Source organism: Eleutherodactylus coqui, chromosome 1 (assembly GCF_035609145.1).
Source record: "Eleutherodactylus coqui strain aEleCoq1 chromosome 1, aEleCoq1.hap1, whole genome shotgun sequence".
NCBI lineage: Eukaryota > Metazoa > Chordata > Amphibia > Anura > Eleutherodactylidae > Eleutherodactylus > Eleutherodactylus coqui.
Genome location: NC_089837.1, coordinates 121,164,992 through 121,178,339, shown reverse-complemented (window position 1 = coordinate 121,178,339; position 13,348 = coordinate 121,164,992). Strand labels below are relative to the sequence as shown.

General features: G+C 46.3%; 1 protein-coding gene across 1 annotated transcript in view; it reads left to right on the top strand.

Annotated features, from left to right (window-relative positions):
- Window positions 1–8,428: 8,428 nt before the first annotated feature.
- IRS1 (insulin receptor substrate 1) overlaps window positions 8,429–13,348 on the top strand; it is a 48,042-nt gene continuing 43,122 nt past the window's right edge. Inside the window, exon 1 of the mRNA XM_066599606.1 lies at window positions 8,429–12,376. Coding sequence (XP_066455703.1) covers window positions 9,136–12,376 — 3,241 coding nt within the window. The 5' untranslated portion in view covers window positions 8,429–9,135. The remainder of the gene's footprint in view (window positions 12,377–13,348) is intronic.

The following is a 13,348-nucleotide window of genomic DNA, read 5'->3' as shown; positions in this document are numbered from 1 at the left end:
TTGTTTTTTCAACATATGCATCTCTCCTGTATCTCCCACACCGTTGCTCTCTGTTTGCTTACAGGCTGCAGTCAGCCTGTGTACACAGCATCACAGGCTACTCCAGCCAATGACTGAGCTCAGCAATCGAGTAGTGACCTTTGTCATTGTCTGCAGCAGCCTGTGACATCGTGTAAACAGGCTGCTGCAGCCTGTAAACATGTCGTCACATGGGAGAACAGGAGCAGCGGTGCTGGATGCAGCAGGGAGCCAGGAAAGGTGAGTAAAGGCCTTTTTGTTATGTTGTTGCATGGGGAACATGTTTTTGGGAAAAAAAAAAAACTTGAACAACCAGTTTACTACTTATAACAGAAGTCCAAAAAGGCAGAATCTGAAAGAAATACAGAAGCAGAAAGTACAATAATAATTCAAGTGGAAAAAAGAACATATGTATAGTATAGAAGTGAATATCATTAGTGCAGCCAATCAGAATTCGCTACTGCCACTGTACTGCGGTTCTGCTTTTAATAACCATATGTACAGTCTATGAATCTTTCCTTTCTCTCAAAGTATTTTACAGTCCATTAATAGATCTTAGACCGGTTTTACATCTGCATCAGAACCTCCAACCGGAGCTTCCGTCATAGATCTGGCTGAAACTACCTGGGCGCAATGCAGGCAGACCCCATCATAATCCATGGGGTCCGTCCGTGCTACTCGGTTCCGTCCAGCTATGAAAATGTTAGGCCGCAGGGGTTCCCCTTACCTTCTCCCCAAACGGAGCAGGAAAGCGGAGTCTCCAATGCAGATGTAAAACCGAACTGATCTACACAAATATTGAAGCTATGTTTTGTTTGTAAATACATAGCATTAATTATTTATTTTCAGTAACAGTCTTCTTCACAGTCTGGAACTGAATTTAGAGTCCGTCATAGGAAACAGCCAACGGACTTGCTATTACCTGATATCTTAGCTGAGCTCCTATAATGCAACATAAGAATTATTTCTTCCTACAGTAGATCAAATTACTGTACAGAGATTTCAGGTTTGAAGCTTGCAGAATTGTAAATGCAGCTCTGAACTGTAACAAAAGGCAGTAACTCAGGTTCAATACAAGATAAGTAATGCAATATATTCACAATGTAACTCAACTTCCTCAATACCTTTTATATACACCAGTTCTGTACGTCAACTGTAAAATGGTGTTAAAGCGTGTTTCATGATTATGTACTTAACGTTTTTGTAAACGATTATGTAATGGAGTGTACATAATGGCTTTACATCACAGATGCAGTTTGTTCTACTGAAGGGGGATCAGTTCTGTAAGCTATTTACAAGCCTTTGATATATATGTGCTCTGTACTTCAGATGCTTGAAAAGATGTACTGTACCACCGTTGACTCCTTAGCATTCTTCCTCTAGAAGAATTCCCTGGAAACTGGTTTGCAGTAATAATAGGAAGTAACGATGTAAAACGGTGAAGTCATGCAAAGTATAGTAAAAGAATTTAAAGGGGTTTTCCGAAAATAAACTATGGATGACCTATTCTCAGGATAGGTCATCAATAAGCGATCAGTGGGGTCCGCCGCTCAAGATCCCCGTAGATCAGCTGAAGTGACATACAGTAACTTCAGTCCATACCAGGCACAGCGCCAATGTATAGCCTCCATCAACTGACTACTAGATGTAACTGGTTTTGTTTCTTTTCCCCCTGTTTTTTAAGCGCTGTGGAATATGTTGGCGCTATATAAATAAAGATTAATATTATTATTGTAACGGCTCTGCCTGGTATTGCAGCTCACTGCCATATACTGGAGCCTTGCCTCTTTCCTTATCGAGAAAAGGTAAAAGTTGCAAACTGTTGTGAAATATGACATTCAGCATAATTTGCTATTTTTTTAAGCCACAAAAGCGGTATAAATGACTTAATAAATCCGCCTATTATCTTCATACAATATCATGCACAGAAGCACCAATACATTGTTATTTAAAGGGGTTTTCCAGTGAAATACTATTGATGACCTATCATCAGGATAGGTCATCAATAATTGATCGTCCGGGGTCTGTGGCTCGGGACTCCGTCCGATCAGCTGAGAGGGCGCATGCTGTCAGCGCCGCAAATACACAGACGTCGGAGCGAAAGTCTCTGCACCAACCTCTGTGTGGTATCTGGCACTTGTAACTGCAGGCACAGCTGTTATTGAAATCAATGAGAGCAGTGGATGCATTTAAAAGCGCCGGTCATTACACAGAGGTCAGTGCAGAGGCTTCCTCTCCAACCTCTGTGTATTTGGCGTGGAAGTCTTGGCGCCAACCTCCCTTGTAGTTGCCGGCGCTTGTAACGGCAGGCACAACGCTCAATGATTTCAATGAGAGCTGTGCCTGCAGTTACAAGTGACGGCCACTACACAGAGGTCGGCGCGGAGACCATGCCTAGAGCAACCTGTATGCCAATCAATATTCCATGTCTTAACCCCCATACACATTAGCTAAATATGGTCCGAACCTGCCAATTTCAGCGGAATGGGGCAATTAGTTTGTTCTCCCTGGACATAAGCAACAGGCAATGACCAATACCTATTAAAGGTGTATGGGCCCTTTTAGCTCCCGTTCAGATGGGCGTATATCCCATCCATGTCCAGTCTGTTTATTTCATGAACAGTACACAGAACCCTTATGGCTGACTAGGCTAGATATATGGCCACTCACCGAAGGTCCGTGTGATATAAAAACTGCAGCACATCCTATTCTGGTCTGTATCACAGACTAGAATCGGACATGCAATGTCCACTTGTGTGCAGTGCGAGTAGCGCCCCACATACAGCCGTGTGAATGGGTCCTTTAACACTAGCGGATTTCTGGTCTGGTGATGAGCACTCCTTGATGATGATAGCATGTTGATCAGAGCTTATTAGGTACATTTAAATGAAGCAATCATGGGGACAGATGATTGTTTGTCCCCATACTGTCTGCATAATCTCAGCAGGACATCCCAGCTATATAGGAGGATGTCATGCTGACAAATGATGACTTTTTTTGCACACATAAAAGATGCGATCAGCCGACAAAAAAGCGAATTGCCTTCATGACGGCTGATCGCAGCCATGTTTACAGGGGTCAATGATCATGAGCCCCTATAAAAGACAACCTGCACTCCAGGAAGGGGTTTTAGGACTGTACACTATATATTAGGTGAACGCCTTTGATGTACTTTGGTACTTGAGCATTATTTATTTAAAGGCATGGAACCTATTTAACACATTCCACACCTCGCAAACCCTTTAGCAAAAAGCTAAGAAGCAGCTGTAATGTACGATCCTCTATTATACTTGTGTACAGTCTGAGGTCCGATGGTTTTTGGGTCACATTGAAGCATATGTGTTTGACACCCTCTCAGCAGACACGCAATCTTGGGGCCGATTATTATTCAAATTAATCATTGCATCATTCGAAAATGAACCATAATTACTCAGTGTCAAGCTTGTCAAGGACTGAGCAATAACTGATAGTTTGTTCGCTTATCGTTTGATGTTCATTATATAGGAATAGAAATCATCCCTCGTCTTTCGCCTGTCGTTGGGTGTAAAAAGCGACCATTCAGTCATTCGCAAACCATTACCAGGCATTTCCAGACTCTCCTGACAGACCAACGATGGACTGATTTATGATCCGCAGCATATCAAGTTTGGCGTAGTTTCCGTGGGGGTATTTAGCCACATCGGCCTTATCAGGAAGCACAAAATCCACATGTTGGTGTTTGTATGTGGAAATTCCATCTGGAAAATACGCTTTTCCAAATGGAAATACGTCCATGGAAACAGATCCACATTGAAATATGTTTTGCATCAGCTCAACCGCGGATTTTGCGGATTTACACGGGTGGATATGCATGCATATTTTCGTATACAATATGCCTAGAATAAAACCCATTGATTTCAGTGGGTGTGTTCTCACTTTCCTTTTTTGCATGCGGAAAAAATACAGCATGCTTTACTTTTGTACAATGGTTCCCATAGAAGTCTTTTGGGGTGTGCAACACATCTGGATCTCATTAGGCTAAATATCCATATAAATCGGGGCGTCGCTGTGTCCATGTGAAGCTGCCCTAAAGGTTCAGACAGATCGGAATTGCCAGTGAATTCGTGTGCGGACCCTCCACATGAAAATTCCGCTGCATTTACAGAAACATCAAAGTGGACATCATTTTGAAAATCTCATCCACAAGTTGTGGAAATAGCCTGCACAAGACCCGTTAGGAAAGTGACTTGCGGCGAAGAATTCAAATCCGCGGCATGTCAATTTTATCGCATTTTCCACTGCGGAATTCAACCCCTTTCATCAAGGGGGTGGATTTCGCACAGGAATTTGTGATGAATGCCGATTCAAAACTTCACCAGATAGTGCGAGTTTGGAGGCCGGCATTCTGCGGCTGATCCACAGACATTCCACTGCAAATCAGCGCCAAGTGGACCCAGGCTTATAGAAAGCGTTTCAGCTGCACTTTCTCTGCAGCATTCCCGTTGCACAAAATCCTAAAGAGTGGTTTTCCACGTGTTGGAATCAGTGCCCACATGGATAACATGCTTGAATTTCGCATCTGTTAAAATTGGCGCATCTTTAGTTCAAAACTGCAAGATTAAAATCCGCTGCAGAAAAGACGAATTACTGTTGTGGATTTCTAGCATATGGGATATATATAATTCCGCTATTAATGTCTGCCGTTAAAAAGTGCAGTAAATTCTGCGAAACGCTCCGCAGAACACATTTCGTAATTAAAAACACAATAAAATCCGCATCCCGCTTTACCTGCTGCTGTGGATTTCTGCCTGCGTGTACATATACGGATTTTGGTGCAGAATTTTAGGTGCGTTTTGCAGAAATATTCTACACGTGTGAAAGGTCTTAAAGGCGCCATTTATAAAAAATGGTGTAAATTGGCCAGCTATCAATCGCTTATAGGCAGTATTCCCTGTCACATGGTGCCATTAGATAATGCAGGTAAAAGGCATATAAAAAAACTGTTTTGTCATGTGAGGAGATGGCAGATATCACATCTATTGTGAATTTCTTGTATGTGTTTCTATAGCATTTATTGACACGTCCTCCACGAGGTGTGTATATACAGTACAACACGGCCAGGACGCCTCAGTCCCACAGCCCGACATGCCACCACACCGCACAAAACATTACATTTTCCTAAATAAAAACGAAGTGAATGGTGTCTACGCCTTTTTATTACGCCATACCTCAACCAAACCTCTAGTGGGGCTGAGAGAGACGCAACGCTGTAGCAAAAAGACTGACACGTAGCAACAACCAATGAGGTGGTGGCATTGTGCTCCAATGCCTCCTTGCCTCTCCATAGTACAAAAGTAAATAGGGGCATGGTTTTAGCGCAGTGAGAACAGGCAGGATAGGTTGAGTCTGGCGGTGGCAGTATGTGTGTCTGCTTGGACCTTGCTGCAAGAACATGGGACGACGGGATCAAGCTAGAAAGTTGGAAGAAGCCCAACCAGACCCTTCCACCACTGCCGCCCTGGACCCCAGCCTGGTTGCTCCAGAAGCCCCTTGGCAGGAGGCAGGCAGGAAGCCCAGACACGGCCCCCTTTGCTGGAGCCGTGGATGAGGCAGACTGTAGTTCTCAAGCTGAAGGTGATCGATGGTAGACTGCTGGACATGAGCCAGCAGGTCTTTGGGAAGAAGCTGCTCCTGGATCAGAGTTTCTCCAAAGGCGAGACGTTGAGCGTGAATGCTCTTGCCGCCGGAACCGAAATCTGCAGACGTTACTGGGAGATGGTGAAAGCAGCAGACCCTTAAGAAAATTTCTAGGCAGCTGCCCCTGTCCACAGAGAGGAAAAAAAGGGTGACTGTCTCAACGGAGACATCGCTATGTTTCTGAAGCATTTCTGTATAGTGGTGAAGGAACTAACCCGGATCCTGGACGGGAACAGCTTCTGGTCAAGCAAGTGGTTGGTCATCGTCTGCCTGCACAAAGACCCAAGTTTTCGAAATAGCGTCCAACACCTGCCACAGACAATCACCTTGGGCAATTCATTAGAACTTATCTATTACTTTGACATGCCTCAGACCTGCCGAAAATGCGGCAGAGAGCTTCAACATATGAAGGACTGCACAGAGTTAACCTGCAGGATATGCCATGTGGAGGGGCACGAAACCAAGGACTGTCCTCGGGAAGATCGCTTGCAACCTCTGTGGCCAGGCGGCCCACATCTACAGGGACTGTCCTGAAAAAATGAAGAGCTACGCCTCCTGTCGTAGTCAGGGGCCTGACGAAGGTGAAACAGAAGCCATCACTGACAGCCAACAAGAAGGAGAGTAAGTGTATGTCCTGGCCAGGAGGACGGGCCAGTCTCGTGCCCTTAGTCACAAAAAAGCCACTTTACCCCTGGTTGTCACCACCATCGAAGGTCCCCAGACAAGCACTCACCGCAGTGTCAATCCCACTGAGGCTCTACCCTGCACACCTAGCAAACCCAGTACCCACCCCCCACAGACTCTACTTCCACGGCATCTACACCCCCTGCCTCAGTGGTTCTCTCACCGTGTCCACAAGCGACCCACTCCCCACAACTCAACTGGAGCTGTGCTTGGACCCCCACCAAGCACAGCTCTAGTCCTCTCCCAGGAGGATTTTCCCCCTTTTGCCTCTGCAGGTACTCATCAGAGGAAAAGAAAGAAAAAGGACAGTCCCTGTGCTGACCCCACAAAGAAGAAGGCAGTTGCAGCTGCTGAGCCCCCCCCCCCCCCTTCCACAGAAGAAGAGGAGACGGAACAATCAGAAGCTGACATCTGGCCCAGAATACGAGAAACCTGCAGCCACCCAAGATGGCTGTGATTGGTCCATCGAGCGCCACAGGAATTGATCGAGCCACGGTGCTCGAGAACCAATCAGAGCACTTGCTTGCTGGAGACAGGGTTTACAAACCCGGTTAACAGCAAGCGATCTTTTATGGTTCAAAAATTCCACCTGCAGGAAGCGCTAGCTCTGATTGGTTCTCGAGTGCAGCGGCTCAGCCAATCGCTGCAGCACTCGATAAACCAATCACAGCCATTCAATTTTTTGTTTTAACGCAGGTAGGGTTTATTTTAGGGGAACCAGTAGGATTTCCTACTGTAAAAGCTGCAGCGCACTGCATAAAAACCACGTTTTCATGCAATGTGATGCACCACATAGGAAAGCACCAAAGTCAAACATGGGCTACAAAACCGCGCAAATCAAGACTGTATACAGCGTGCAGCGATTTTGTATTCTCGCTATATAGCAGCCTACAAAACATAGCTCATGTGAAAGAACCCATTGGAAAGCATGGGCTCTACTTACATGCGATTTGTAGCACTGTTGCATCGCGGTAAAATTGCACGATTTTGACACCTGTGTGAAAGTGGCCCTATGGTTTGCAAGGAAATGACTCGTCATCAACTGGGAGAGGATGTCCATTCAGGCTGGTCCACAGCCTACTCAGAGACTACTCCATAATGACGAAGAGGAGGACTGACTCCCCTCACCTTTCCCCTCTCTCCTTGGTGTTTGTGTCCTTCCATAAAACCTGGTGTCTCCCCTCCCAGCCCCCATCTCTCCCACCCCCATCCCACTGGGCTGTTTGCTTGTTGATGGTTGTGTGTAGGAATGTAGATCTATTGTAATGGGTCAGTGGTGCTCTGTGTGATGCACGGTGGGGGATCAGTGCCTGCCATGGGGGTCACACACTACATAGTGTGTATGTAGGTATGAGTGCAAGCTGTGCTGCAGTACAATGTATCTGTTTTATGACTGACTGTAATAAAGTCTTGTGAGTGTCTGTGTGTATATATATATGTTTGTGTGTCAGTGTGCGTGTATATACCTGCATATGTGTGTGAATGGTGCTGTTGCTGCTGTGTGTGCCTGAGTGTTTGTGATTGTGTGCGCTGCTGCTGCTGCTGTGTGTACATGCGTGTGTATATACCTGCATATGTGTGTGAATGGTGCTGTTGCTGCTGTGTGTGCCTGAGTGTTTGTGATTGTGTGCGCTGCTGCTGCTGCTGTGTGTACATGCGTGTGTATATACCTGCATATGTGTGTGAATGGTGCTGTTGCTGCTGTGTGTGCCTGAGTGTTTGTGATTGTGTGCGCTGCTGCTGCTGCTGTGTGTACATGTGTACATGCGTGTGTATATACCTGCATATGTGTGTGAATGGTGCTGTTGCTGCTGTGTGTGCCTGAGTGTTTGTGATTGTGTGCGCTGCTGCTGCTGCTGCTGTGTGTACATGTGTACATGTGTGTGGTGCTTCTGCTGCTGTGTGTACATGTGTACATGTGTGTGGTGCTTCTGCTGCTGCTGGAGGTCACGTGTTGCTGTGAGGGAGACGGAGGCGGAGGGAGCTGTGAGAGGGGGGCGGGGCTGCGCTCCCGGGAACTCAGACACAGACACAGCTTGTTTTGGTTTATTTCGCAAGGAGAGGTGGGGGGAGAGAGAAGCCTGGCAGAAACTCCAGCAACTCCTGCACCTAGTTCTCCCCCGAGCACTTATCTATCGCTGCGGACGGAGCACCCCAGGAGAGGAGGGTGGAAGACAAGTCTCCAGTTGGCAGCCGGGGTTGGAGATCAGGCGGGGGTGGGAGTGGGGCTACCTGCCCTCCTCTTCCCATCAGATGCCACTTTCTGCAACGCAGTGGGACTGAATGGGGACACACACAGACAGCGATCCCCTCCCAGCAGTGACATTGGAGGGTGTCTGGTCGCTGCTGCAGCCCGCTGGGAGGATTAAGCCGAGTTCACAGTGATTGCACAGATACCGCAGTAGTAGTGCTTGCTTGCATCCAGGCAAACTTGAACCCTGCAAGAGACGCATGCTGCCCACCATGCAGCTCCCCGGGTGTGGACGAGGCTCCCTGCACAGGATTACATTGGGTTTACTGCTGCTGGGATCTACTACTACTCGCTGGATTTCTTGATCCAAGGGAAATACAACTCTGCAAAGTGCTTGCACGGTACTGCGGCTCTTTTCCAACCCTCCACATTGGTGCTGAATGATCTGTGAATTTGCCTAGTGACTTTATTTTACAAGGACTACATTTATTATTATTTTTGGTGTTGCTTTTTTTTTTTTTTTTTGTACTGTTATTATTTATACTTTTTTTTTTTTTTTTGGTACCATGGCCAGCCCCACCGATCCTCCACCTCAAGAGAACTTCTCTGATGTCCAGAAGGTAGGCTACCTTAGGAAACCCAAGAGCATGCACAAAAGATTTTTCGTGCTCCGTGCTGCCAGCGAGTCGGGCTTAGCCCGTCTGGAGTATTATGAGAATGAGAAAAAGTGGAGGCACAAATCTGGGGCCCCAAAAAGGTCCATTCCACTGGAAAGCTGCTTTAATATCAACAAGAGGGCGGATTCAAAGAACAAACATCTAGTCGCCCTCTACACGAAAGATGAGTGTTTTGCCATTGCTGCTGACTGTGAACAAGAACAGGAAGGATGGTATCAAGCTTTAGTGGACCTGCATAACCGGGGTAAAACTCCTCAACATCAACATTATAGTGAAGGAGCTGCCAATGGAGTACATGATGGCGTTAATGGAGAGGATGTGTATGGGGAAGTCAACCCCCCTGGACTGGCCTTTAAGGAAGTTTGGCAAGTTATTATGAAGCCCAAGGGTTTAGGGCAGCTTAAAAATCTTGTTGGAATCTACCGCTTGTGCCTGACCCACCGAACAATCAGTTTGGTTAAACTTAATTCGGATGCTGCAGCCGTAGTGTTGCAGCTCATGAACATCCGCCGATGTGGACATTCGGAAAATTTCTTCTTTATTGAAGTTGGTCGCTCTGCAGTTACAGGTGCTGGTGAATTCTGGATGCAAGTGGATGACTCTGTGGTGGCCCAGAATATGCACGAGACTATCCTGGAAGCTATGAAGGCATTGAGCGATGAATTTCGACCACGTAGTAAGAGTCAGTCATCTTCTAATTGCTCTAACCCTATATCTGTGCCTCTCAGGAGGCATCATCTGAACCATCCTCCTCCAAGCCAAGTTGGGCTAAACCGGAGAGCTCGCACAGAAAGCGTTACAGCCACCTCTCCTGCAGGAGGAACCGGTAAACATGGATCTTCATCCTCGTTCAGGGTTCGAGCTTCAAGCGATGGAGAAGGTACAATGTCAAGGCCTGCTTCAATGGATGGCAGTCCAGTTAGCCCCAGTGCCAGCAGGGCCCAGTCACATCGGCATAGGGGAAGCTCTCGACTTCACCCACCTCTTAACCATAGTCGCTCCATTCCCATGCCAACAAGTCGTTGCTCGCCCTCTGCTACGAGTCCTGTAAGTTTATCCTCTAGCAGCACTAGTGGACATGGCTCTACGTCTGACTGCTTGTGCCCTCGAAGATCCAGTGCCTCAGTTTCAGGTTCCCCTAGTGATGGTGGTTTTATTTCTTCTGATGAGTATGGATCCAGTCCGTGTGATTTTAGAAGCTCCTTCCGAAGTGTGACACCAGATTCTTTAGGGCACACCCCTCCAGCTCGAGAAGAAGACTTAAACAACTACATCAGCATGGGCAAAAACAACAATCTAATCCAGAGAAGCACACAGCAGAGGTACCAGTTAAGTAGGTGCGAGGAGATCTCCGACCTTGACAAAGTATTCAGAAAGAGGACTCATTCCTCAGGTACTTCCCCACCCACAGTTTCCCATCAGAAGACCCCTTCACAGTCATCAATAGAGGAATACACTGAGATGATGCCTTCTTATCCTTTGCGCCTCTCATCATTTAGGCACTCTGCTTTTGTGCCCACTTACTCATATCCAGAAGAGTGCCTAGATCTCCACCTGGAAAATAACAGACCAAATCACAGTGATGATGGTTATATGCCAATGTCACCAGGTGTTGCTCCTGTGCCTACTAAGAATGGTGACTACATGCCCATGAGTCCGAAAAGTGTGTCAGCACCACAACAGATTATTAATCCAAGACGACATACTCAAGTGGACTCCAATGGCTATATGATGATGTCTCCCAGTGGCAGCTGCTCTCCAGATAGCTGTAACTATAGCAAAATTTGGACGAATGGTGCCAACCCAAAACTGTCCATAGAGAGCAATGATGGTAAACTGGCTTGCAGCGACTATATAAATATGTCACCAGCTAGTGGTTCGACTACCAGCACGCCTCCTGATTGCTATCTGAATTCTGTTGAAGAGCCATCCAAACCTGTCTATTCTTACTTTTCTTTGCCAAGATCCTTCAAGCATGTTCACAGGAAGAATGATGATGGCCATTCACGCACCTCTGTAAACTCAGGTCATCCTTTATACACTGAGGAATCCTCCTCTTCTTCCACAAGTAGTGATAGTCTTGGGGGACAAGAAACCCAACAGAATCGGAAAAGTGAACTTTGTCTCCAAGGAAGGAGCAGCAGATTGAGCAGGCCCACGCGGTTGTCTTTAGAGAGTAGTAGTAAGGCTAGCACGTTGCCTAGGGCTCGGGAACCTGCTTTACCTCCAGAGCCAAAGAGCCCTGGGGAGTATGTGAACATAGAGTTCAATGAAAAGATATTCCCTGGGGGATTAATCTCTTCTGTACATTCACCATCTTATGTGCAGAGTAGAGTGGTTCCTCAGAGAGAGAACTTATCTGAATACATGAACATGGACCTCAAGCACTGGAGGGCAAAAAATGCTTACACCTCATGTAAACCTGTCAGTACCATGTGTTCAACAGACACATGTAGTAGTCGTCCACCTGTTCGAGGAAAGCTTGTTCAACGGGACTATATGAGCATGCAACTTGGTACCCTTTGTTCAGACTATAGTCAATTACCACCTGCCAGGACCACTCCTAAAACAATTTCTCCATCTTGCACCAGTAATTATGCAGAAATGTCAATTGGTGGGGTCCCTGGTAACCTACCTGCTCCCCCACCATCTGGTAATACAAGCCTAGCAGAAACCACCTGCTCTCTCCTGGGCCAGAGCTCTGGCCCCAGTGCATTTACCCGTGTTAGCCTAAGCCCAAATCGCAACCAGAGTGCCAAAGTTGTCAGGGCAGGTGACCCGCAAGGTAGGAGACGACACAGCTCGGAGACCTTTTCTTCTACCCCTACCACAGCTCGAGTCAGTGCTGGACCTGTTTCTGGAGATGATGTAAAGAGACACAGTTCTGCTTCATTTGAGAATGTCTGGCTCAGGCCTGGAGATACTGTTAGGAGAGAGCCACAGCAACCTTCAGATCACCATCATAATGGCCTCAACTACATTGATTTGGATCTAGTTAAAGATTTGAGTGGCCTGGAACATTGTAACCCCCATCAGACTGGGATCACTCACCCCTCTGATGATCTGAGTGCTTATGCTAGCATCACCTTTCACAAGTTGGATGACCGCAGGAGCCAGGCAGAGACAGAAGGTAGGTTACAAAAGTAATCCTTGTAAAACTATCCAACATTTTGGAAGATTATTGGGTATATGCATTGCAGGTCATTATGTAATACTCTCAAGCCGATTGTCCAGACCTTACCATGTGTCGGAAGTAGCAGTGAAGTGGTAGTGAGGGCATGTTTTGGGGTGACCGAATGTACTCCATTTTATATTATCTAGTTTTATATGGGTTATATTTGAGGTCCTGCAATAAAGCAGATTATTTTTTTCTCTTGCTAATAGATTTTAACCCTCAACGTGGTCCCATGGGGTCTATTTGACCCCAGCCTTTTTTGTTGCAGTTCTGCACTTTGAAACTGGTACCGCACAAGGGTTAAAAATCTTGTGAAATGTTGCACAATCTTGTGTTTGCTGTTTTTGTTTGTGTCCTTCTTGCAGGTACAACTTTGTAAACTGATCAGTAATGGGACAGGTTATGCAAGCTTCACCACTGTACATGTGATAGAGGTCAATAAAGGTGGGGCACAATTGTCCAGTTCCAGCATGAAGTGCTTTCTCTTATTTGCCAAGTCCCCTGTACCTCATGCCTCGAAAATGAGTTCATTTTTTTTCCCTTAACCCTGCCTTTGTTCAGGGTTTACATACAGAATGTGTGTTTGTATATATAATATGTGTTTGTATATATAATATGTAACAACACTAAATTTGTAACTTCATTGTTGCATTTTGTCTTTCCTTCTACAATGCGGATTGCCAGTGAGACAACTGGTAACAATGTGTGATGCTGGAGAAAGTTACTATACTGAAGCCACGTGTTTTGTTTTGTGCAGCACTGCGGAGTTGCCTTGCGTTTTCTGAGGCAGCTCGTGTCTAGAGGTCAGGAATCTTGTTTGCCTTTTGGGTGGCATGTAACACTCATAGCTTTGGCATCTGGAGGGTAACAGAATGAATTTCTGTTGGGAGATTGTAAATGTCAGTGCTGTGCCATGTGCTAAAGGGT